At 49.2% G+C, this 27,225-nt stretch overlaps 1 protein-coding gene across 1 annotated transcript in view; it reads right to left on the bottom strand.

Annotated features, from left to right (window-relative positions):
* The window catches only part of Slit3 (slit guidance ligand 3), a 584,776-nt gene that overhangs the window by 54,557 nt on the left and 502,994 nt on the right, over positions 1-27,225 (bottom strand). Inside the window, 8 exon segments of the mRNA NM_031321.1 lie at positions 1,114-1,185; positions 1,772-1,843; positions 2,978-3,046; positions 18,419-18,551; positions 19,576-19,739; positions 21,563-21,706; positions 22,688-22,831; positions 26,922-26,996. Coding sequence (NP_112611.1) covers positions 1,114-1,185; positions 1,772-1,843; positions 2,978-3,046; positions 18,419-18,551; positions 19,576-19,739; positions 21,563-21,706; positions 22,688-22,831; positions 26,922-26,996 — 873 coding nt within the window.

Raw genomic sequence — 27,225 nt, 5'->3', positions numbered from 1 at the left:
GCTTTAAGAGTGGGGTGACATCACTATCAGGAGGAGATCCCTCAAAGGTAACGGTCAGAGGAATAAGCCATCTTTCTTTATCAATAAAAGAGTGCAAGGCAAAAAGTTATGCAAGTTAGAGCTAGGGTTGGAGCAGCATTGTGTCCTCCCGCAGTAGCCAGAGCTGTGCTGTGAGCTTCCGACACAGCATCTCATTTAATCCTCCTATGATTCTGGAAGGCAATTAGCACCACCATTTGATTGAGAAGACACACAGGGAGGGTGGGGCAGAGCCGTGCTTGGGAATCAGGAGGGTTCTGCAGCCCCTCTTGCCTTAGTGTGCAGCTCCTCTGGGTGTGCGCATGTGTCTGGAGGCTACAGAGCATACAGTCTGCAAACAAGCGAGAAGAGCTCAGGTGTGACCAGGGCTCTTGCTGTCCCAAGAGAATGTGTAAATCAGGATTCGTTGGTGATACTTAAAGGCTGGCAACTTATTAAAACTTCCATTTTTTTTTTCTTTTTGAGTCAGGAGTTAAGTAGTCCAGGCTAGACTCAAAGTCACGAACTAGTCTAGGCTGGGTTTGAACTCATGTTCTTCCTGCCTCAGCCTCCTAAGGACTGGAATTACGCTTGTGTCATCATATCCGGCTCTGATACTTTTGGTTTTTGAACAAGAATGTTATAAACCAACCTTTCAAGCTTGCACGGCTCCTGGGCTTCAAGCTTGGGACCTTAGGTCCTTGCAGAGGTGTTCACCCTTCTGAAGCCAGAGGGAGCACCTGTGAGCACCCCGCTCATCACAGAGCCCTACTCTGTGCTCACAAGGAAGGGGGAGGGCCCGTTAGTGTAGCCTTGGTCCCTAGTCATGGGGTGGGGAGGTGGGCAACCTATCTGATATCCAACAAGGTGCAGACTTGAGGGGTGAGGGCTTGGCTAAAGGCTCCTGAGTGGCAGGGTGCTGGACCTCCAGAATGGCTGACTCGAAGCACATTCCCTTTACCCCACTGAGTAAATAAGGGTGGCTGGGTGGCAACGAATGGGCCATACCCAAAGGGCAGCATGAAGGGGAGAGCTCTGTGCACCTCATGCTGTTACCCACTACTGTATAAGCTGACCCCAGGCCCAGTGACTTACAGCACTCGGAGTGACCTTAGCCCGTTGAAGGCATGGACCGGGATGCATCTCAGCCGGTTGTAGCTCAGGATCCTGTGGAAAGGAAAACAGGGAGGCCCCTGTTCTTACTGTGCACTCTTTACACAATGGACCCATCAAAGCAAATGTTTCCTCCAATGTCTCTGATTTAATATATTGACAAAGGTAACGTAATAGAGGGAAGAGAAACCTCCTGCTACTCCATAAAGCTCCTTAGCTCACCCCCACCCCAACCCCACCTCCCACCCCCCGAGTTCCACAGCAGACTGGCTCTCTAATCAGCTTTCCTTGCCACCTCCCTCCATTGTCAAATGGTGTGTGCTTACAACGTGCAGAGCTAATGGGAAATAAATGGGTCTGAGCAAAATATAATTGTGTAGGAAACCCTCCACTGGGAAAGAACACGCATGTATCCCAGAAGGCATTCCACAGACAGCCCTCTTCAGAGGTAATTAGCTTCCCGTTCCTCCATCTGCCAGGCCTCTATCTCTCCATTTGGCATCTCCCGATGACTAAGGCCTGCCTTCCAGTGGGACAGCCAAAGCCTTGAGGGCCACTGGGACAAGGTACCTAGGACTGGGGCTCCAGACTAGATGGCCATTCCCGCGCAGGTTAACGGGGGAAATGCCGTCATACTCACAGTGTGGAGAGGTGGGACATGTTGCTGAAGGTGTGATTGGTCAGCATACTGATGCTGTTGTTGCTCAGGTCACTAGATGGAAGTGAAACAGAAAGGAAATTCGATACTGTTAGCAGCACCAGTGGGAGCCCACAACTGACCATCACACGAGTGTGGCACCTATCAACCAACCCATTCATCCACACACACACTCATTCGTCCATCTCTCCACGCACTCACTTATCTGTCCATCTACCCACATACACCTGCTCACCTCCACATACCCATCTGTATGCCTACCCATTCTCACATCTATCTACTCACTTTCTCATCTGTCCGCTTATCCCCCTCCCATCCATCCATCATCCATTTACCTACGCACACGTTGATCCAAATCTTCATTTTTCTATTCGCACTGTCGTTGCCCACCCATTCATCCATTTATTTACTCATTCAGTGATTAAATCCTTCATTTGCATGCCTAGTCATACATTCTATGCTAACAAAGCACACACATAAGAAAACAGCTTCTCCTTATTTAGTATGTTTCTTCCCTTGGTCATTTTTTTTCCCCCTAAGTCAGGGCTTCTCTGTGTAGCCCTGCTATCCTGGAACTTAAGTCTGTAGACCAGGCTGGAGCCGGTGTGCCCAGCTTCTATATTTTGGCTTAAATGTTGTACCTGTGTATGGCAATAGTATGGATGGATTCTCCCTGGGCAATTCTCCTCAGCAGGGCAGTGGTTCTCAACAGGGCACTCTTGTTCTGCCATGATATTTGATAATGTCTACAGACCTTTTTGGCGGTTGCTATTGGGTGAAGTGCTACTAGCATCTCGTAGAGGCCAAGGTCACTGCTGGGTGTCTCATAATAATTACGACAAGTCGCCTAACCAATAGATATCTGGCCTCAGATGTCCATAGACCTGAGTTTGAGAAATGTTCGCAGAGATGCTGGTTTCTGGAGAATAAGAATGGGGACCAAATGGAAGCTTTCTGGGACTTTTCCTTAGTGGGCCTCTGGCTTTAATTGTGAAAGAACCCTTCTTGTCTCCCATGGACTGGCTCCATGTTTCTCTCCAGCTAGCTGCCTCTCCCTGCACCCTGCAGGCATGCAGGTTGAGAACTGTTACATCTGCTGAAGCACTGTTCTCTCTTAGTCTCTACAGTCCTGCCCTAAACCACCCCAGGAAGGAGAAACAAATGCCTGGCTGGTGGCAGGCTCCTTACATTAGTGTCAGCTGTCGGAAGGTGGACAATTCTTTGGGCACCGCCGTTAAATGATTTCCTTCCAGGTACCTGAAAGAGAGGTGCAGAGTTAAAGCACTGGGAAGGACACTACACTGGTCCCAGCTGCCTCCCACATTTGTCATCACTGCCTCTTCTGTGGTCATGCAATTGGTGATATTTTCCCCCCACCAGATCGATAGCGTTTTATGGCGGCAAGGTTCTTGTTAAAATTGCCCACCCCTGTATCCTAGTGGGCCTCTTGATGCCGCTGATACGAAGTAGGTATGCATCCAGGGCAAAGCTGTTTAATATTAATAAATGAAGCACTCACTCGATGCTGACAGATCACGATATCTGAGTAGCAGCAACACAGTTGAGGGACCGTTTGCTCAGGTGACACAGAATGCAAGTGGTTGACTAGAATTGGAACGCAGGTCTCCCTGACAATTCCACACAGCTTTTACCCAGACCCTGGAGGATGGTTGGGAAACTGAGGCATGATTTGTCTTACAAACTTGATTTCGTAAGGAACTGAGGGAGACACAAGATGTCAGGTGATACCCAGGGATAGTCTATGAGAGCCTCCAGGGAATTAAGAAAAGGAGCACTTAACAGCTAGGGAGATGGACACGGACACACACACACACACACACACACACACACACACACACACACACACACACACGGCAGAAGCATTTTCAGGGAATGCTGTGGGAAACCTCTTGGTGCTGGATGCTCCGTACTGGCAGACCACAGAGAAGGGAAATGCCACTTTAAAGAGTTTGGGGGCACTGAAGTCATTCACCATTGCTGTGTTGGGACTCATTTATGACTTTATATCTAGAAGAAATATTTTTTAAAAAAATCAACCAGTGATCTAATGCTTGGTGTACAAATTCCAATACAAAAACCTAAGTAACACAGAAAGACAAGACAACCCATCTTCTCCACAAACTACCAGTCCCAGAGAAGTGGCCCCCAAACCCTCAATGAATCACAATGAGAAACGCCCAGCAAGTGGTATGAGACTGCATTCTGAAAACTGACAACGAGGACACTGTGATGCAGGAAAAGAAGCTCTGTGTCAGATCTGCAGAGCATTCAGGTAGCAGAAAGTCTGGTGGGAACCAAAGTGTTCACGAGAACGTTCACCACCACTCCAAGCAGCACACAGGACAGTGATGAGAGCTGCACAGGGCCAGAGCCAGCATTCATAACTGGTGCCCTGAGGGGAATTATAGAGGTGGGACCAGCTCCTGAGACTGCATCGTGAAGCACTGACCAGGATGGTGCCTGTCATCTGATCACTCATAGGAAGACTGAGCAGGGAGAACGGGAGCATTCATAGCAAAGGACGTCCAGGAGGTGAGACAGGGTTCTAGGGACTGGGAGAGTCTAGACGGAATTCGACAATCGTTGGCTCAGTCAGTTCTCGGAACCTCTATTTCTAGGCAGCTGTCTTTCCTTCTACATCAAGCCTAGATTTATTTAATCTCCAGTGCCATGTGAGCAGATTGCCTTGGCTTCATCCTGTGATCTACTCGCCCCTACCCTTTCCCCTCTCCTCCCAAACATAATCTGGCCTGATCTGCAGGGCCTCTGTGCTCAGCTCCTTCAAAGATGGGACCGTTCTACAATATCAGACAAGATATCTTTACTTTTCTCCTTTTATAAATTGACTTTTATCTACCCCCACCCCTCCGCCTCCTTTGTCCCTTCTAGTCCTGCCTCTACTCGTTCTCTATCATCTCAATACTAATAGTTAGGACTGTAGCTTGTGTTCTCCTGGGTTGATCCTGGAGTGTATTCACGTTCTCTTTCATTTCTCTGAATGTATTTAAGATTACAATTTTGAACTCTTTGTCTGGTACTTTGTCTCAGTCACCCTCACTGGGGCCACTTCTCTGGGACTGGTAGTTTGTGGAGGCGATGTTATGTCTTGTGTTTCCGTGTTACTTAGGCTTCTGTATTAGGATTTGTACATCAGGAGTTAGATCATTGGTTTGACTTTGTTGTTGTTGTTGTTGTTGTTTTAATGTAGGTAATCTTTCTTCTAGATATAAAGTCATTGATGAGTCCCAACACAGCAACGGTGAGTGACTTCAGTGCCCCACTCCCACCAATAAATAGCTCATCCAGATCGAAAAGGAATACACAAAGAAACAACAGAATTAAATGACATTACAGAGCAAGTGGATTTAACAGACATCTATGAAAACGTTCCACCAAAACATTGCAGGATACCCATTCTTCTCAGTAGCCCATAGAATTTTCTCTAAAATTAATTATGTATTAGGACATAAAGCAAGTCTCAGGAAATATAGGATGATGGAAATAACTTCTTGTATTCTGCCTGACCACAGCGGGATAAAGTTAGACATCAATCAAAACAGAAACTATAGAAAACCCACAAACTCATGGATATTAAACAACACACTGTAGGATAATGAAGATGCCAAGAAGGAAAAAGAAATCTTAGAATTGAATAAATACGGGGTTGGGGATTTAGCTCAGTGGTAGAGCGCTTGCCTAGCAAGCACAAGACCCTGGGTTCGGTCCCCAGCTCCAAAAAAAAAAAAAAAAAAAAAAAAGAAAAGAATTGAATAAATACACACTGATCATACATATCCCTTAGGGTACAATGGAAGTAGTCCTAAGAGGAAGGTTCACAGTTATAAGTACCTACATTAAAAGTTAGAATGACCTCAAATGAATGAATGAATGAATGAATGAATGAATGAGTGGTGTCCCGCAGGACCTAGAAAAACAAGACTAAGCCAAACCTGGGCTGATGAGATGGCTCAGTGGGTAAAGTGTTTTCTTCTGAGCCTGATACCTGGGTTGGATGCCCGGGACGCACATTAGGTAGAAAGAGAGAATCCATTCCTATGGTTGTGTGCAAAATGCACACCACACACAAAAGTAGCAGTGTGCTGACACCCAAGCCAAAGAAAGACACAACAAAACAGAAAATCCTAGACCAGGCTCCTTAAAAACTCAATAAAATAGTTGTGACCTGAATTCAAGGACATACCAAGGTGATTACTTACAGTGAGGAAGTTAGCTTCATTATAGAGAAGCAGAGGCCATTCACCATATGGGAATCAATAAGTCTAATATCTCAAACAATGTGCTCAGGGACAGAAATCATATCAATGGATGCCATAAAAGCTTTTGTCAAAACCCAATGTCTTTTTACTATAAAGCCTGCAGGAGGCTCGGGATGGAGGAGACAGAACAAAGGGTGTCTACTATGAAGGAAAGCCATATGATGCCAACTGGAGAAAAGGCACCAAAATCAGGAACAAGACAGAGGTGCCCACCGTCTCTTGTTAAATACGATGCTTGAAATTTACCCAGAGCAACAGAAGAGAAGGAAATCAAAAGGACACAAAGAGAAAAGGAAGAAGTCAGATTTATGTATTTGCAAATTCCATGATTTAACACATTAGAGACCCTAAAGACTCTACCAGAAAAGTAAAGTTACCAGGATACAAAATTATATACCCCCAAGTCAGCAACCTCCCTACATATGAGTGATGTAAACGAATAATACCTGAAAGAAACCAGGAAATAATCTCAAAAATATAGAACAAATCTAACAGGAGAAGCGAGAGCCATGCACAACGAAACCGTTGAATCACAGGAGGAGGAAAGGTACGAAGACACTAGAAGGTAGAGAGGCTCTCCCGTGCTCATGGGTCAGAAGCCTTTCTCTTGTTAAAATGACTGACCTACCAAAGATGATCTATAGATTCAATGTCCAATAAAATACCAACATCATTCTTTACAGGGGAAAAAAACTCAATTAAAACTCGTACAGAAGCATAAAGGACCCCAGTGAGCCATAGCAACCCTGGGCAAAAAGACTAGTGTAGTAGTTATCATCACCAAACCTGATTTCAAGTTATACTACTGAGCGATAGTGATAGAAACAGCAAGGTATTGGCAGGGAAACAGACTCAGACCAATAGCAGAGAACTGAGAGCTGATACAAGCCATGCAGAGACAGTCATAGACTTTGACTATAAAGTTGCAAACCATCTAACCAACCAACCAACCAAGCCAACCAACCAAGCCAACCAACCAAGCCAACCAACCAAGCCAACCAACCAAGCCAACCAACCAACCAACCAACGAATCAACCAACCAATGAACCAACCAATCAATCAACCAACAAACCAACCAATCAACCAACCAAGCCAACCAACCAACCAACCAAGCCAACCAATGAACCAACCAATCAACCAACCAACCAACCAACCAATGAACCAACAAATCAACCAACCAACCGATGAACCAACCAACCAACCAATGAACCAACCAACCAACCAACCAACCAATCAATCAACCAACCAACCAATCAACCAACCAACCAATGAACCAACCAACCAACCAATGAACCAACAAACCAACCAACCAACCAACCAATGAACCAACGAACCAACCAACCAACCAACCAACCAACCAATGAACCAACCAACCAATGAACCAACGAACCAACCAACCAATCAATCAACCAACTAACCAATCAACCAACCAACGAACCAACCACACCCTGAAGAAAAGACAGCCTTCCTAATGACGGTGTTAGAAAAAGTGGCTATCAAAGCAGAGGAATTCAGCTGGCTCCTTTTCTAAGACAGCACAAAGATCGACTCTGTGGATGAAGGCATTAGTGTAAGACTGGAAACTGAAGCTGTTAGGGGCTAAAGCCCTAGGCACAGTTAAGGATCTTCTTCCCCTGACTCCAGTCACTCAGAAAGTAAGGTTAACCATTGACAAACACAACCTCGTGAAATTAAAAACCTTCCGTATGCAAACAACCCCCACCCCACCAAACCCAGTTCATACAGGAGACAGCCTGTAGAACGGGAGAAAACTCTTTGCCTTGGATACACCTGACAGCTGATTAGTATCTGAAACATTCAAAGAACTAAAAACAACAATTAAAAAAAACCCCTAAACAAAAATAAATAAATAAAAACTCAGTGAAAAATTAGGCCAAGGAACTTAACGGAGAATTCTCAAAAGAAGAAATCTGAACGGCCGATAAATATTTTAAAATGCGTTCAACATCCCCAGCCATCAGGGATACGTAAATTAAACTTTGAAATTCCATCTCACCCCAGTCAGAATGGCTATTAAGGAGGAAAGAAATGAAAACAAATGCTATCCAGGGTACGTGGAAAGGCGAGCTCACCGTCAGTGGGAACATAAGTGGTGTAGCCACTATGGACAACTGACTGGGGCTTTCTCTAAAAATTAAAACCACAACTTCCATCCAACACAGCTATTGCTCTCCTCCGTGTGTGCCCGGAAGATTACCCCCATCCTACCACGGAGACATTTGCCCCTCCACATTCATCGCTGCTCCCTTTACAACAGTGAAGAAGTGGACTCAGCCTGGACATCCATCGACCAAAGAACAGATAACGGGAATGTGGCACATGCACGCACGGAACGTTATTCAGCCGTAAAATGAAATTACGAAACATGCAGGGAAATGGACGCAACTGGAAACATTAAATGGGGTTGCGGAAGCCTAGGTCCGGAAAGACGAGTAGTGGGTGTTCTCTCTTGCGTGGAGACCCCAGCTTCTAATTTTTATATATGTGCATTGATGTGGGAAAGAATGTGTGTGGAGCTTAGGAACCTAGAGAGGGGAAAATGGGAGAGAGGAAGGAAAAGACTCTCTAAGGTAAGGGAAAGGAATAGAACACGTGCGGCACAGTGTGTGTGTGTGTGTGTGTGTGTGTGTGTGTGTGTGTGTGTGTGTACAGGAAAGGTTTAAATGGGGATGGGAGGCAGGGGGATAGGGGAAGGAAAACATAGGGTTTTCAGTCTACACTAACGATGCATGGAAAGGCCATAAGGAAATCTGATACCTGTAAGCCAGTCAAACATTATATTAAATATGAGAGCTTAAATGGAGGTACCATGTGTGGGTAGATATAGCTGCTCCCAGAAGCCACAGGTTATGGAATGAAAAATCCCAGTGCCCTATATAAGACACTGCTGTAAGAGCTGTTTTGCAAGGAGGTCCCTAAGGGCCGTTGGACACTAGGCACAAATATCACCGCTGTTCACTGCCTACCAGAATTGAATGGGAAGTCCCTATTTCTGAAGAAGCTACACATCCTGTTTGCAGGACACAGAGAAATGGAGCAGGAGCTGCCCTGGAAACTCCCACCCTCCCTGTTGGCTAACCGTCACTGTCCCATAAGGTGCTATGCAGGCTACTGAGGGCAATGGCCTTCCTCGGCCATGCCAGTGCATGCTACATCTCCACTGGTCAGGTCAGCTGTAAACAAGACTGGTCACGCTCCTGTGAGCAATCCTAACGAAACTCACGGGGCCATAAATACGGGGGATGAAAAGTAGTGTGGAGTTAGTCAGAAAGAGGAAAGAAGCCAGTGGTGTGGAAGGGGGACAAGGGAGGCTAAGGGGGTGTGTGTGAATATGATCAGACTGTACTATGCATGAAAAGGTCAAAATGAAATGAAAGCGATTGCTGTGCATAATTAATATAGGACGAAACATTTGAAAAAAAAAAAAAAAAGAACTGCAGGGCTGGAGAGATGGCTCAGAGGTTAAGAACACTGATTGCACTTCCAGAGGTCCTGAGTTCAATTCCCAGGAACCACATGGTGGCTCACAATCATCTGTAATGGGATCTGATGCCCTCTTCTAGGGTGTCAGTGTACTCATATAAATATAATAAATCTTAAAAAAACAAACAAACTGCAATTCAACACCGAGGATCTCTGATATCTTATTTGAAAATAAGGAAAGAGGGGGCATGTCTGTGTCACAGGAGACACATGACAGTAGGGGCCAAGCCGCAGAATGTGGGTCCCTAATAGAGAGGAGTTCTTGGATAAACAGTGTCATGCCCAGACCACAGGCTCCTGCAGAGACCTGCTCAGCTAGGATGAGGCAAATTCTGCAGACTCAAGTTTCACAGAGGAAAGCAGCCTCAGTGTAACCACATAGTCTTGAGTTAAAAAGACAGCACCGTGCCTGCCCTCAGCAGGGGCCACAGGCGAGTTCACTAACTCCAACCCCAAGTCCTTTCCCCTAGGCTTCCCACTGCTCAGGACACAGTGAAGATTTGTTGTGCTAACTGTCAAGATCATTGCTTGGGGTTAGTTTCCTTCCGCACAGCATTTACAGTGAGTATCCTGTCATTGGCACCCGTCTGCCTGGGGCCAGCCTTTACTTCTGTGAGGTCTCTGTTCTGCTAGCTCAGTGTTTCTCAAGCTTTAACAGACAAGTAAATGGCCTGGGGTCACTTGAAGCTGATTCTGATCCGGAAAGTCTGGGGTAGGACTAGAAAAATCTTCATGTCTAATCCGCTAAGAAACCTGATTTGGGATAAGAGCTGTGAACACGCAGCTGGGGTATCCAAGACCTACCACAAAGTGACCAAATTAGGCAGGAAAGGGTTAAGAGAGAGCATGGGCAACCCTGGCAATGGCAGACAAGTTGGAATGTATATTATCTTCCCTGAGACCTGGCAATTCTCTGTGCCCAGCCCCAAGGGGGCTCATGGCAGAGATATGGGCAGGACTCAGAGAGCCTCAAGCTGCCATGGCATACAGGGTAGTGTCCTCATGTGGTCCTTTCTTGCGAACCTGTTAAATGCTGAGCTGTCCTAGGCTACACACACACACACACACACACACACACACACACACACACACACCCCATCACTACCACCAAATCCCATTTCTGCCCTCAGGAAGATTTATTCAGGGGCTGAAATTCAGCTGTGTACACACTTAGGTTGTGGCCTCAGGCCAAGGAATCGGGCATTCACTCATTCACCCATCCATGTGTGCATAAGTATTTATTTAGCAGCTCCTATGTGCTAGACACTGTCTATGCTGGTGAATGAGGTAGCCAGGAAAGAAGGGGCATGCTCCTGAAGAGACCCAAAGCTGGTTTGGAGGGAAGGTGCTCGGGAATGCAGAGTGGCTGGAGGACTCTGCTTCATGTTCAATCTGCTCTCCTGAGCCAAGTGCCTCACCCCACACTCCAGCCTCCCCATTACCATCTATTCGCACGACCTCTGTGTACACAGGTGAATCTGGAAAACCCTCGGCAGCACACGTGAAACCACAGAGGGCTCTGCCACATTTCACAGAAGCTGGAGTCACCCAGGCTAACCATGGTAACCAAGGGTAAACCGAGCTGTTTAACCCAGAGAAAGGAGAGGGATCACTGAGTTTCTCAGACAGTCTCTGTGATGGGCTCTGGATGTTGCCTCTGAGTCAGTCTTTGCATTTAGCAGGGGTGAAGGAACTGGGTGGCCCAGTGCTTGCTCATTAGAAAGGCTTCCTGTCTCACTCTGCAAAGTGAACCACCTGCTTTTTGTCCCCTGTCTGCTGCCATACTCTCCATCGCTTGCAATCTCTCCTGACTGCTAACGGTACCTATAAAATACATTCACAGAAACATCTACACCAAGTTATTTATTTCACTGTGATAATTGGTACCGCAACCTAGCCAAGTCCAGACAGGAAACTACAAGGGCCTCGCATCCCTCTCTAGGTCTCATATCTGACCTTCTGATGACCGCAGGTTGCAACTACACTGGCCCTGTCTTTCCCCGAATGAACAAAAGAGGGGGGCCAGGTCTTGGCCTGCACTGGTCCTGCCTCTGACTCCTTGTCTAGTTTCCTTCCCTGACCTGAGTCCTCAAGTCCTTAGCTCCAGTCTGCCTCCCACACTTCAGCTCCCTCACCCACAGATGACATCACGAGTCTCCAGGACTCTGGGCATTGCGTCGTGTTTCAGTCCCTGGTGGCATCTGTGTGAGTCTGTCTGTGGAGTCGTGTCAGGACCCTCACTGCAGCCTTCCCACACACTGCCTGGCAACAGCTAGACTCAGGAAAGATCACCTGGGCTGTAAGAATCCCGGAACTCTCCCAAGGGAGCTGTGCCTGGCACGACCGAGCGAGCGGGGACTGCTTTCGGTACAGGGTGTCCCTGTGCCCTGGCACCATGACTAGGAAGACACAGAATCAAAAGGCTCTGCCTCAGAAATGCAGATGCACTGGCGAAGGATGCCGTCTCTGTGGGAAGCCCTTGGTGAACACGCTCAGCTCTAAAGCTGCCTAGAGCTGCAGTGGGGTCCGGAGGGACCATTCAGCAGCTTGCCCTCTGCTCCCTGGCCTCAGAACTGCTGCAGCTTTTCCAGCAGGTCAACCTTGGCCTTGACCTGAATTTAAATGCACTCTTTCAGCCCTCACTCCTGAGAACTCACCTGCCTTGCATGAAAATCCACACCGATCTCTTTGCACAGAACACTCCTAGCTTTCTGCCCCCATTTCAAGCTTGGCAGAGCAGATGGGCTCTCACAAAGAATTACAGGACCTGCTGAATGGCAGGGTGGAGAGGACAGCTACCTTCCAGGAGACCTACTCAAGGCCAGGCTTTCCACCAGAGGCCTGGGTGAAGTGGGGGCAGCTCAGCTGTTACTCTGGTTATTTAATAGCTGTGTAACCTCAGGCAAGGCACTTCACCTCTCTGAGCTTGTATTTACAATGCTATAAAGTGGAGCTTATGATAAATGAAGAATTATGAGGGTCCTGATGGATGGATTTTAGAGTAGTGTCTTAGCACACTAGAGCTGAACAATTTTTGAAAATATATTCAAATACATATATATTCATATATATGTGTGTATTATACCCACACAGTTATACATATGTGTGTGTGTTGTGTGTGTGTGTGTGTGTGTGTATGTATGTATATATATGTATAATACTTGGGGTTGAGATATATATATATATATATATATATATATATATATATATATATATATATATATATATCTGTCAAAAGAGATTTCACTTCCTCTTTTGCTTCCAGCATGCTTTCCTGTGAAGAGAGTGGCATCAAACCATGCTGCTGATTACAGTGCCTGTTTGGCTCCTGTGTGTCCCTATGTATGGAGAGTCCACCTTCCTCTGGCCTCCGCCTACACATGACCCTCTCAAGCTCCCTGCACATGCACCTTCTCGCTCAGGCTACCTGCTCCCTAGGGATCCAGGTGCTTGAAGACCCAGGAGGGTCTTCTTTAATGTTCCTGGGAAAGGTGACTTGGCCATCGGTTGGTTTTCACACTGAGTTCTCTCTGTTCTAAGTGTCCAAGGGCAGGAATAAGACCGAGACCCTGATTGTTCTACTCCAAGTCCGATGGCAGCGTCTCCTGAGTGAATGCGTGAACAAGCAAAGGAGAATCCTGCTCTCTTCTCGGTCCTCACCTCTTGCTAGGCAGTGCTGACCCAGTATTGAGTAGAGCCAAGGATGAATTCTCTTCAGTCTCAGGCTCCTGAGAGCACTGGCAATTGTCCTCACCTAATATTACCTGCAGAGGTCTCTCTGGGCTGGGTCCACATTAGGACTCTTCAGTGCTACAGTGCTCAGCGGTAGCCCCTCTCCAAAGCTGGGGTGAACCCTGCAGTCAGCTTGGGGTACCCTCTGACTCGCTCTGTATCAAGGTATACTGGATAGTTTGATGTCAACTTGAAACAACCGAAATCAACAGACAGGAGGGAACCTCAAGTAAGAGAATGCCTCTATAAAATTAGGTTGTAGGTCACTCCTGAGAGACACAGCCAGAATACAGCAAATACAGAGGCGAATGCCAGCAGCAAACCACTGAACTGAGAATAGGACCCCCGTTGAAGGAATCAGAGAAAGAACTGGAAGAGCTTGAAGGGGCTCAAGACCCCATATGAACAACAATGCCAAGCAACCAGAGCTTCCAGGGACTAAGCCACTACCTAAAGACTATACATGGACTGACCCTGGACTCTGACCTCATAGGTAGCAATGAATATCCTAGTAAGAGCACCAGTGGAAGGGGAAGCCCTGGGTCCTGCTAAGACTGAACCCCCAGTGAACTAGACTGTTGGGGGGAGGGCAGCAATGGGGGGAGGATGGGGAGGGGAACACCCATAAGGAAGGGGAGGGGGGAAGGGGCATGTTTGCCCGGAAACTGGGAAAGGGAATAACACTCGAAATGTATATAAGAAATATTCAAGTTAATAAAAAAAAAAAGATTAGGTTGTAGGCAAGTCTGTAAGGCATTTTCTTAGTGACTGGCATGGGGTGGAGGTGTGAAGGGCAGGAGAGGCTGCAGCCTGTTGTGGGCGGTGCCATCCCTGGGCTGTGGTCCTGGGCTCTATAAGAAAGCAGGCTGAACAAGCCACAAGTTGCAAGTCGTTAAACAGCACCCATTCGTTGCCTCTGTGTCAGCTTCTGTCACCAGGTTCCTGCCCTATTTGAGGTCTTGCCTCAACTTCTTTCAATGATAAACAGTGATGTGAAACTGTAAGCCAAATAAACCCTTTCCCCCCTCAACTTTCTTCTGGTCATGGTGTTTCACTGAGGCAGTAGAAACCCTAACTAAGGCAGTGTTCTTTCTATTCAGAGTGTTTCTGTTTGTTTTCAGTGCAGGAGAGATGGCTCAGTGGTTAAGAGAGCATGCTACTCTTGTAGAGGACCCAAGGTTGGTTCCCAGCACTCACACTGAGTGGCTCTGAGCTGCCTGTCAGCTCCAGGGCATCTGACATCCTCATCTTGTCATGATCTTTGTGGGTACCTGCATGCACATGCACCTCAAACCACACACGCACATGCGTGCACACACACACACACACACAATTATTATTATTAACAATAAAATAGAATCTCAAAGCAAATGGCCAACATTCTCCCTTTTGTACTCAGCTCACGTTTGCCCTGGTGGCATGAAACCAACAGAGGACAATGGTGTGGGGCATTTAAGGCAGAGCTCTGGGCCTAAGTAACTGGGCTAGCCTTTATGTGTGCATTTGCACATAAAATAACAAAGCAGGTGGCACTTAAGACTTGCCCTCCACAAGGCAGTGAAAGCTATCAACAGTATCAATGCTGGACCCTTGAGCACTCATTCTTTAGCAACTGTGTAACAAAGTGCACACACCGCATTTCTGCAGCCTGTGACATGCTCAGTGAGACCCTACTGCCTCGCTCCTTGAACTAGCTGCTTTGGAATTCCCCGAAGAAACACTGTTGCTACTTAAAGGAATGACTGGCAGAAGTTTCCTCAGACAGGGGGATTTACCAGACAATTTCTGACAATGAAGAAAAGCAGTGGACACAGGGCGAAGCCCAGATGGTGTTTGCTGCCAGCAATAGAATTGGAGCTTTCACATGAGTATTAATATTTTTGAGAACTTGAACTGGGCTCGATAGTTCCCTCTCATTGAAGACTTTCCTGATGGGAAACGGATAGGTGGTCAGGTCAGTGACGTAGGGTTTTATCTACTGGAGAATGGATGGCATCACTGCCTGGAAGACTGGCATAATTCACCGAGCTGTTCTAAGTACCCACTGGGTGACGTTATAGATCCCAGCCGGGGGACAGTACTACTCAAAGTCTAAGACACACCAGTGTGGATTAGGAGAGGAGAGGCAAGTCCACAAATAAGAATGCAGGTTCCCATGACAGCTACCTTTTAGAAGATCCCACTGCCTGTGTGTGACCAATGGTCTGCCAGTATTGGAAGGGACCCTGAAATGCTCCCTCCTGTTCCAACCACATGTCGATATGAAGCTGGCCTTTCTCCTTTAACTTCACCCTGAAAACTACCACAATACATGGGGTGCAGGACAGAAACTAGAGTTGCCACGGCACCAGACATTAAAGATTTGCAAAAACAAAACAAGACAAAAAAAAAAACCCAAATAAAACCCCACTTCTTACATAAGTATGTGGTGGATAGAGAATTATTTTTAGGTAAAGTAAGAAATAGGTATTTCAAAATGGGCTGTGTTAGTTTCCAGTGTGTCCTGTCAAACATGAATAGTATCTCTGACAAGCACATGTTCTTAGAGTCCTGAAAAAGCATAAAAAACTTCCAAGGTGGCCCCAGAGCACAGTATGCCAGGCCTCCTGGCTCTCACATCCTTAAACACTCCTTCCCCCTCCTCCCCTGTCCTCCACTGTGGTCTAGACGGTTCAGTGCCAGATTGAGCTCCTTGGAGTGCACCAGAAGCCAGGCTTGGCTGGGAAAGACATCATCTCTTCCACTGAAGAGAATCAGAGGTTCTCTAAAGGCACAGGGCCCCAATTATTTTCGCTATTTCAGTCTCTGTGTCCTGAACCTTAGAGAAAAGCACTCATGAGCTGTCTTCACGGCATTCCTACATTCTGACATGTTGCTTATGGCACCCATAGCCAGTTCCTGCAGCTTCTATGCCTGGAAACTGATGACCACACGCTCACACAGACTTCCAGGGGCTCCATTTCAGTCCATACTCATGCTGACAGGAACTTTTAGTGACTGTCAGACATCCTTTCCTTCCCTGGGGCTGTCAGTCCCCATGACAACCTCTCTGAGAATCAGGAATGCCAGAAGTGACAGTGTCACCTAAGACCTGCTTGCAGTCTAAGAGGCTGGCATGCTCACAGCCCAGCTAGGAGATACTGGCCTGGGACGTGATGGAGATTCCCTGGGGGGAATCTGGGTCATGTCACATTCTGTTACTTATGTCTGAGGATTCATACCCGGGGGTCCCAGCAGAGGGAGTGGGCCTAGGGTCTATGAGGGAGCTCTGACATACAAGTGTGACAGTGTGGGTGTGAGTGGCAGGGTGAGTCTTGCCGCTGGGACACCCTGACCTACTGTCAGTTCCTCATCTGGCTCTTCAGTTTCCGTAACAGGGTCTCCGCCTGTGTAGCTGCTTCTGCCTATTCCCCTCCTTCAGCCCCATTAGGGACCTGCTCCTGCTTGGCCCTTCAGTACTGTAGGACATGTGGACCATGCTGCCAGAGGCATTAGCATGGACCAGGTGAGGTTGAGCATATCCAAATCCTGGAAATCTCAAAGACTGAGATTAGAATCTCATCCCGAGATAGGCAGGAGTAGGACTAACTCTCTCCTTGTTTCTGTGCCTCCTCTGAAGGGAGTAACCAAGAGGGAGGTCCCCAACAAGGTGGTCACAATCAATCAGTCACATAACCCAGTACCTGGAATTCTTCTGCATGCAAATGAGGTATCTCAGTAGCCTTAGGCTTCAGCCAATGACCTTCTCCCTCCCTGGACAGTCTCATGCCCTCCCCCAAAATGATATAACCTTTGGCTCATCCCCAGTTGAGTGTATGTATTCCAAGCCACCCCCAGGAAAAACAAACTAAGATCGTCTTAGAGAGCTGCTTCATTAATGATCAGTGAAGAGGAAAAGGCCTTAGCTTAAAAGAGCTGTAACACTGTAACGCTGAGACTCTCAGAGAAGGCCTTTTTCCTCTTACCTGTGCCCCCAACCTGGCTCCCAAAGAGACCAGGATCCTGATGGTGACTTAGCTTCCCACCTCTGGTCTAGTGGTGTCTGATGCCCCGGAGGGAGAGGCAGACTGAGAACCCTGTCCGTTCTGGACTTTGCCCTGTCTTCTCCAATATGGTAATGGTGGTTTCTGGACGCCCCAGAGAGGGGAGGCAGAACCTGGTACCGATCACACCCGAGTAAGCCTCTCTTTCACATCCTCATCCCACACCTTTCATGAAGCCGTATGAGCCTGAGAGATGGCAGAACAAACGTCTTCTTTCCCCAGAGACACCCCCAGCCTCATGAGTGTTGGGCGGCCTTGTTTCACTAAGGGTCATCTCTCCATGTTGGCAGCGAGCCTGACATAGGAGGCACCTCATCCCCACATGGTGAGCTAGAGAGCGATGGCACGGGAGAGGGCAGCGTGACAGAGCACGGGCTGGCAGTGCGAGCCTAGGAGGTTCTTCTGTACCAGGCGGCGAGCACCCACGGCTGACAGAGAGCTAGGCCTATCTATTCCTGAGCCAGGCAGGGTGCTACATCCAGAACTGTGAGCCCTCCAAAGGTGGCATCTATTTCATTTAACTTGGAGCTTCTGGGGAGCGACTGTGGGGCACCTGGGCAAGGACGATGGTCTAGACACCGGTGCGACTTAGTGCTGACAAATCACCTGCTTGACGGGGTTGCTTGAAATAGGAATGGAATCAGATTATAAAATCACGTTCTCCAAAATGCATCAAAAGATGCTCTCACAATACCCCGTGCTATTGCAAGGGTCACACAGAGGCCTCGTAGGCTCTAGAAGGGCAGGGTCCAGCACCCGCTTTTGGACAGTGCAAGAAATATGGCAGTCCTCTTGTACTTTGGGGTGTCTGTAGGGAGAGTAGAGTCAGGCCTGACTCTCTTACCGGGTGGAGATGGTTTGGAGTTCCTCCTTCTTCTCCTTTAATAACACCCCGGCCTCCTAACACCAATCAAAGCTCTCAGCCACTGTCTGAGACAAGCTCTGTTGGGTTCTAAGGAAGCCAGGCATGTCCCCACACCCTTACTTGAGGTGCTAGGGTACAGCGGGAAAGCTCCTGTTGGTGAGGCTGCAGGGGCTGGGGTGGTACTTACAGTTCAGTCACGTCCTTTGGCATGCCCTTGGGGAGGGTGCGGAGACCCCTGTTGCTGCATCGCACCACTGTCTCCACACAGGTACACTGCTCGGGGCAGCGTGGACTCAGCTGACAGCTGTTCTCCTCATTGCCTGTGGAGGACCCAGATAGGGTGAGCATCCCGGAAGGTGAGCCCTACCGGGAGAGCAGCCAGGCAAAGCTAGACTGGGCCAGACTGTTTCTAGCAAAGGCCAGCTCTACCTAGCACTAGCAGTGAGCCCAAGCCAGGACTAAAGGTGGCTACTGGTTTCTTCCATTGCCAGAGACAAAGGATGCATTCCTGGGAGTTTGAGAGGGAACACTGCTGCTTAATGCACTCCAGATGAAATGAAGACCAGTCAAGCTGCTAACCCAGACCCACGGTCATATATGGGAGGTAGGGGGGTCCTGTCTATCATATGAGGAACATGGCTCTGAAAGGAGCCGCCAGACAGAGGCAGAACCTGGCCTTTCCCCTACCCTTTCTACCCTTTCCTCTCCACCGGTCACTATATATCATTCCTATAGGTGTTGAGCATGTCACCGGCCTCATTACAATGTCCTTCAGTTAATCTGCAAACAAATTCATCTGTTCTAAGGCAATCCAAAAAAATCACCAAGTAAAGAACTATATAAGCTTGAGTTCAGGCAATCAAATGTGCCTTCTGGGGTCCTGAGACCCAAAGCCTCAGATTTGTGGGTTCATACCCCTTAGTCAAAAGGAATTTTCTTGAGGTTTGTTTCCCCTAAGTACATCCTCTGACTTTCACCGTAACACAGACAGGAAGACTTGCACGCCCAGGTGTGTAAACTGTGTACAGAGGAGCCCATCTAAGTGGCCCCAAAATCACGGTGGACATGGCAGGCAAGTGAACCGGGGCATTCATACAGAGGACGGAGTCCTGAATGAACGAACATCTTGTTTTAATGAAGTCAGAATGGATATAGAACCGAGGAAAGTAAAGCAGCTTCAGGAAGAGACACTGCTTCTTAGTCTGAGGAACAAGCCACGGGGGCTAGTAGGAGACCCTCAGAGGCCTTTGGAGCAGAGTTCCTCAGAGCCTGTGTTCCAGGAGGGCGGAGTGGAGTCAGAGGTCTCAGCAGCCTGCCTTGCCTTCCCTATCCACTCCCACTTACCTTCGCAGGTGAAGTCCTGGATGGCCACATCTTGGATAGGAATCTCCTTGAGGAAAAAGGGCTTCTGACATCTGGGGTTCCCGCTTACGATGCGGCGTTTCCTCAGCCACCGGCCGAGCCAGGCCATGTGACAGTTGCAGTTGAAAGGGTTAGACAAGAGGTTTCTGGGGGGGGGGGAGGGAGAGCCTCTGAGTGGTCATCGTCCACCCTGACCCTAGCCCAAAGCCTAGGGTCTACTCCTGTAGCCCAGGCTTGCTCTCTCTAGGAGGTGATGAGTCTTGGCATCCCTTCCTGGGAGAGGGAGGGGATGCAGCCACAGAGGTGGCTAATACATCCTAATACGCTGACGGGTGTATTAGGACCTCCAGCCTTGGCCTCCTCTGTCCACCCAGCCTCACTTGGGCAAAGCTGGTCAGTCCCCTGAGGAGACTTTCCTACACTCCACAGCAGTGTACACACCCTCTTTCCCCGCCGGAAATGCCTGCAGTTTGTGGGGCTGTCTGAGACCTTTCCTTTGTCTGACTCTTGTCTTTCACTTTCTTTCGGTGTTTTCAGTACCAAGGCTAGTTCTACTCCTGGGAGCAGCTGCCCACTGACCTGGGCTGGCATCTCTGCTGGCCTCTGCATATCCAGAAGCCACCCTGTGCACCACAGGTACTTTGTCCTGTCCATAGAGCTGCGTGACGAACAGATGGGATGGGGAACGGCATGATGGTGGCAGCAGTTGCTCTGAGTGTTAGCCCCAGGCTTGGGACGCATCCATCATGCCACTGAGGCAGGGGTAGAGTAGGGGAGGGACAGGCCACATGGGCAAAGGAAGGAGAGGAGAGGGGGTGAGAGGGGGCTTCTCAGGCTGAAGAATCTAGGAGATGTCAGCATGAAGGTCTCGGGCAGGAGGTTCGAGGGTGGGGAGTGTGAGGTTAGCGGGGCTGGGTGGCAGGGCAGAGGGGCACACTGCTGGGAGAAACTAGAGTCTGTCTCCAAGTCACTCCAGAACTCTATTTCTATTCCAAGTGGGAAGGAGACAATGGGTGGGGAAGTAGCTGCAACTGCTACCTTGTTTTGTCATTTTGGGGTTAAAGCAAATGGGACAGGTAAGCACTTGCTGAGGACACCTGAGGCCCAGCAACTGTAAAGTGACCAAAGGCTGGGGGCTCTCTGTCCTTAGGCCTGGCTGTGCAGTTCACACACACTGTCTGCAGGGCCGATGCCTGCAGTAGTTGTGGAGGTGCTGGGGGAGAACTGATGCACAGATGCAGAAACAAGCCAGAGCTGCTACGGCCAATGGGAGGATGTTAGCGTCTGGACCTGGGAAACACAGCCCTACAATCATAACCATTGTCCTCTGACACCACTTCCTAATGCTGGGGATCCCCTTTCCCTTTCCCTTTATGGGTCCAGAAGGCTGGGCTCAAGCTCAGCCTCTGACAAGCACCGATGCAGTCAGGGTCACCTTTTAAAACACGCTGCCGTCCACAGCATGAGTCTACGGCAAAGTTTCTGCATTCTTGGTGTGCTCTGAAACTAAAGCAGCCCCCCGTGGCCATGCGGTTTGACCCTGGCCTCCTTTCCAGTCCTGTTTTACCCCATATGCCTGCATACGCAGTACAGTGGCCTTACTGGGCTTTGCGTATTTACTCGTTCCAACCAACCATGGGGCTTTCGTGTGGCCGTAGCCACTATAGGAAATACATTTCCCATTTTCTTCAACAAACTAGTCTTCGCTACTGCTTCCTCACAAAGCTTGTGCTGGCTGGCCTTTCTCATGGTGGGGACAATTCACTATGCAGCCGGCCCCAGGGAGGGGGAGGCAGGTCTGTAAGCCTCAGTGCTTAGATGGTATCTGGTACTAGAGAGAGCCTGACAAATGCCTATTAAATAGACAGATGGGCAGGTGACCTTGGCCACTGTCAGCGGGAAGCTGGGAGGTCAGAGAATTCTGCAAGAGGGGCCCAGAGGGAGTGGCTGTGTGCAGGGGAGAACTCACATGGTGGACAGGGAGACGAGCGTGGTGAAGGCTCCAGGGCTGATGGTGGTGATCCGATTGTCATAGAGGGACAGCAGTCTCACAGAGCTTAGGCCAGCGAAGGTGTCATTGTTTACGCAGCTGATCAGGTTGCTCCTTAACATCCTGGAAGAGCGTGGGAGAGGGTCATGGGTGGTGCTCTTGCCTCTCAAAAGATTGTGTGTGCGCGTGTACCTCCTAACTTGGCTGGTCACTTCCTGGCTTGGCTGGTCATTGCTCAGATTTGACTGGTGATGACCAGGGCCTCACTGGGACAAATGCAAATGTATTTCACACACTGTGTGATGGTTGTAATGAGAATGACCCCAATAAGCTCATAGAGTTGACTGCTTGGTCCCTAGCTGTGGAACTGTTTGGGAAGGATTAGGAGGTGTGGCCTTGTGGGAGGAGGTGTGTCACTGGAGATACCATTCCAGTTGGCTCTCTCTGCCTCTCCCTTTCCGCCTCACACTTGTGGATCAGATGTAAGCTCTCAGCTCCTGTTCCAGCACCACGCCTACCTGCCTGCCACCACACACCCAGCCATGACAGTCAGGGACTCAGTCTCTGAAACTGTAAAGCAAGCCCCAGTTAAATACTTTCTTTTGTAAGTTGCCTCGGTCATGGTGTCTCCTCACAGCAATAGAAGAGTAACCAAGACAGACCATAAACCCAAATCACAGCTATTCATGTGCCCTTGTGCCGATGGCGTGGTTGCGTGTGCACGTGTACTTCCAGGAGGAAGAGGTCCCACGTATGGGTCACTACATGTGTGTGTGCTTGCCTTCAGATGTGTTCATGGGCACAGTACGTGTCTCTGGGTATACTAGTTATGGTTAACTTAGTGTCCGTGTGTACCTCTTAGTATGTTTTTGAAATGGATATGCATGTGCATGCACTAGAAGGGCTCCGAGTGGGGTGCGATTAGGTGTGAGCACGCAGGGGGGCTTAGCATATCAGTTTCTTTGCATTAAAGGTGGAAAAGTCTGATGCTATAGAGAGGAAGGCATCAATAGGTCAGGACGGTGCCTGACTGTGATCCCTGTCCTCAGCTTGCATGGTCCAGCTCTCATCCCCCTGCCTCCTGAGCCACGCCTGGGTACTCACAGTGTCTTCAGGCCGCTGAGGCCCCGGAACATGCGTCCGTGCATGGTCTCCAGCTGGTTCCCTGTCAGCATCAGTTCCTGCACGCCTGCCGCTCCATCAAACGCACCCTCCCGTACCTCCTTGATCCTATTATTGCTCAAGTTTCTAGAAGGAAGGGGGTAGAAGCAGGAGGATCAGGTAGATAGAGGGAGCTCAGCCCCCAGCTCCCTGACACTGGATTCTCAGCTTCTGAGCTTCACAGACATGAGGTCACTCCTCACAGCAGGTGGAGAAATACACAGCCCAGGACTCAAGGGGTCTCAGTGCAATCATTTTTTTTTTTTTGAATGCCTGGAAGAGTCAACTCTTACATTTCTTCACCAGGCGCTCTCGAAAGGAGTGCAGTGGTCCTCAAAAGAGAGCCAGAGAGAAACGTAAAGTAGCCTCTTCAACGGGGACGAACACATCTGGGGGACTTGTGGCACCCTCAGCAGAAGCCCCTTACAGGTGGATGCTTCCTACCTGTTACCTACTTCTTATCTAGGAGAGGCCACACGAGAGTCAGACCGTTTTAGCCCCATCAGAGCCTCAAGCAACGCTGGGCAGCCAGCTCCTACTGTCTTCCCAAGATTGACCAATGTCCCCTGGTTTAGACAGCTCAAAGAGCTGGGTTATGAAGCTAGGTTTTCTAGACCCATAAAACTCCCTACAAAGAATGTAAGTCCAGGTAGAGGAGGCCAGGCACTCCTAGGCACTACTCCCTGGGGTTACAGGGTTGGCCAGCCTCTCCTGCAGTGGGGACAGAGCCTGGTCCCAGGAGGACTATACCAGAGAGCCAAGTAAATGCTTCTGGAAACTAAGGACAACTGGCCATGGCTGGTATGCTCTGGCACAGTGCTAGGAGGAGGAGGAGGCCTTGCCCACTGACCATGAGCCTGTCCCTCCCTAAGGGACGACTACAAACTTATGGTCTCTAAGCAGGAGACTTGATGGTGATGAGAAGTAGGCCCCTTGGGAACAAAGGTGACCAGAACCTCGTGTCCATCTAAAGGAGCAGCTGCTATTCTGCTTGACTCTACTGGGCCAGCCTGAGACGGTAGAGCCATTTCTGCCAGGGCACTCGATAGTCCCAGAGGTACCAGAAAGTGAGATTTTTATGGTTTCTATAAGAGCTTCTGAGTGTTGAAAGAGGTTGACCAATTCTTATTAAGAACATAGCAACCAGCCACAAATCCAACCATGCACCGAGGACTTCAGCTAGAGCTGGCTGTTTTTCAGGCCATGGCTGACTCTCCAAAGCATCCTAATTGGCCTGAAGTCCACTGCAAGGAGAGTCAGAGCTCTTTGAACACTGAGTCTCTGTTTTCTCTTTTTGCCCTCCCCACTCTCCCCAATCCCCATCTCTCCGTGCTAGGGATGGTGCTTGGGGCCTCAAGCACATAGGTGAGTGTCATGCCATTCATAGCCGTGATGCTCTTTGGAAAGCTGGGTGGGGCTGCCAGAGTGGAAGGGCAGAGGTGCAGAAAACACAACAGGGTCCAATCACCACAGCCCAAATCAGAAATAGTAGATTCAGGACCAGGTAGCCTTAGGGCAACCATACCACTGGCTTCAAACACTATATTATCAGATATCCTGTGCAGGAGTAGGGTAGTGACTGGCTCAGGACACAACAACACTACACGTGACAGCAATTACAGCTGGTGGCCTGGGGCTGAATTTGCCCTGTGGGGCCTTAGCTGATTGGCTGGTATTGATAAGTCCTGGTGAGCTGAGGTGAATGCAGGCCAGCCTGCAAGTCCCGCCTGAACCCCCTACACCTGATTGTTCAGCCACTCTGGAGCCATAGGGGGTATTTGGCATCCCCGGCCTTCACTCCTGTCTGGCAAACGTAAGGGCTAACTGAGAAGCATCTTTTCCTGCGGTTGAGATCTGGGCCTGCATTTGGCGATGCTCAGATCTGTGGCATGTGGCTGGGGACAGGGACTGGCTCTCTTGTCACACACCTGTGTTCTTGTTTCCCTTGGTCTATAGAAATATTTCTCTGTGCTCACATCCCTGGCACAAGTGGGAATGGGATCTGTGTGACTTCCCCTAAAAAGGTGTGTGTGTATGTGGGGAGCGTGTATTCTTTGTGGAAACAAAGACTCCTGGGGTCCTGGCAAACAGGTCCCTGTGTAGCTGGACTGACTTCAATACCTTCCTCGTGTCCAGATTTACCTCCACATCGGTCCCACCGGTTGAAACCAAAGGGCACCTGGGCCACAGCAACAGCCATAATCCTCAATCAGCCTTACATGTCCCCTGGTCTCAGCGGTTCCCTCAGAGAACTCATCTCCTGCTCCAAGCCCAGATTTACTCACAGGGGCCTGTGGCTAAGTCAGTGGCTATGGTTGTCAGGGACGCATGGACCTTGCCACTGAGAGAGTAGCTGTCTAGGGTCTAGCAGGCATCTGTTCCCTTGTCTGCAGGGCACTGATGGGTAGAAGCATGATGACCAGGAGGTAAGGAGCTACAGGCAGTCCTTGTGATCCATGGTTGCTATATTCTACATCACCAGGAACACTGAAAGAACACACACTGAATCACCGCTCCTGGAGAAACTAGATGAGGCTCCTGTGAGTCCGTGGTCATGGCATTTCTATCAACTGATTGACAATGAGCTTGTTCTGTGAGGGCGTCCGTTCAGAGACACTGTATTTACTATAGTATTAATTCATCAACATCGCATTCATGGCCGGCAGTGCTGGGCTCACGCCTGAACAGACAGGAGAAGCTTCCCTACTGCATGTGTGCCCTCCGTGAGGCACAGCGCCGCTGGCTCAGGCTTTGAGTACCTAGACAGTGTGCCAGTACTATGCTGGGGCCAAAGTTGGCGCCATAAAGCACAAAACCGCAAAGCGCAAAGCCTCTGGATAAGCCACAGAGTGGATACCGGCTTTACAGTGTGAGCGCTGAACCCACAAGGCAGAGAGCACCGCTGTGTTCAGCCTCAGTCAAGGGACACGTGTTGGGCTGAGCAGGTTTTCTACTCCCATATGTATGCAAATGATTCAAACGGTGTGGGGAATTGTGATTTCAGAGTTGTGTGAGTTCTGGTACAGGGATGAGTTAGCAAACAGAATTGGTAAGTAAGGATCAGCCATATTTGCCTTGTTGAAGAAACACACTGCTGTGAGGCTGGGAGATGTGGGATTTGGGGTGGGGTAGGAAAGCTGGTTAAAATGTGCCCTGGGGAAGCCCTGGGTCCTGCTAAGACTGAACCCCCAGTGAACTAGACTGTTGGGGGGAGGGCGGCAATGGGGGGAGGGTGGGGAGGGGAACACCCATAAGGAAGGGGAGGGGGGAGGGGGATGTTTGCCCGGAAACCGGGAAAGGGAATAACACTCGAAATGTATATAAGAAATACTCAAGTTAATAAAAAAAATGTGCCCTGGGAATCAGCTGGCCCTCTGTGCTGGCACCTCTGCAGAGGCACTCAGGAAGGCGAGGTGGAAACAAGCCCAGCCACTCTTGTGACTGAGGTGGACCCAAGTCTGAGAGAGATGGTTTTGACATTTATTCAATATGTGGCCTTAGAGAGGTCACTGAGTATCTCCTAGTCATCGCTCCCTCACTTGCCCAGTGCAGAACATGAAGCTGGCACCAGATGGGTGAGGGAAGACTAAAGTTGATGTATCTGAGACAGAAATGCAAACCCTGGCCAAAGACAAGGGCTATCACAGGGGACAATATCCTCTTGCTGTCTTTTTGACTTGGCCCATACTCCAAGAAGGGATAGAGAGGGTTGGGACAAGCAGCCATGCACTACAGAAGCCAGTAACAGCAGCGTGTGGGTCCGTTGCCTAAGCCCAGATCCACTCAGACCTGGGCGCTCTGAGATCAAATCTACTGGAGCAGCTGGGGATTCCATTCTGATGTCCCCCTCCCATGCAGACCTCATCCAAATATCACGGGGTCCCAGACATCCCAACTCAGTTGCTCCAAGTCCCTCCTACAATCTCCTGAGATGCATGCTCAATGTGACTTGGGGTAGGGCAAGTAATAGGGACAAGGACAGGAGTCAAGGAGCCATGGGATATAGGATCTCCTTGTGTCTGACAACTCAATGACAGCCAAGCTTCGCTTCGGTCTGTGCTGTGTCCCTGACTTCCAGTCCAGGGCACAGCAGGGAATAGGAGGCAGCTCAGGGGCAGGAGTGAAAGGTGAAGGCCCTGAAAGTTGAGGTGACCACTGTGTCACCTGCTTGACTCACATTTTCCTCAGGTTGGGCAACTTCTTGAAGATCCCAGTGGCCTCCAGCACAGAGATGTCATTGTCGTTCAGTCGCCTACATGGGAAGGCAGAAGACACTTAGCTGAGGTAAGGCAAGGCATCTCCTGTTCTACTGGACTGTGGGTCTTCCCCTCATGGCCTTGGTTGAGCTCTGCCTGAGCTTCTCAGTCAGCAAAGTTCAAGAGAACCTTGAAGAACTTCAGTATGAGGCGAGGGGCTCAGCCGGGAGAGGCGGATGGGAAGGGGCAAAAAGGGACAAAGCCCCTTTCCTCCCATGCCTCCTT

The sequence above is a fragment of the Rattus norvegicus genome, chromosome 10, assembly GCF_036323735.1.
Source record: "Rattus norvegicus strain BN/NHsdMcwi chromosome 10, GRCr8, whole genome shotgun sequence".
Lineage (NCBI taxonomy): Eukaryota > Metazoa > Chordata > Mammalia > Rodentia > Muridae > Rattus > Rattus norvegicus.
This window is presented reverse-complemented; position numbering and strand designations above follow the sequence as displayed.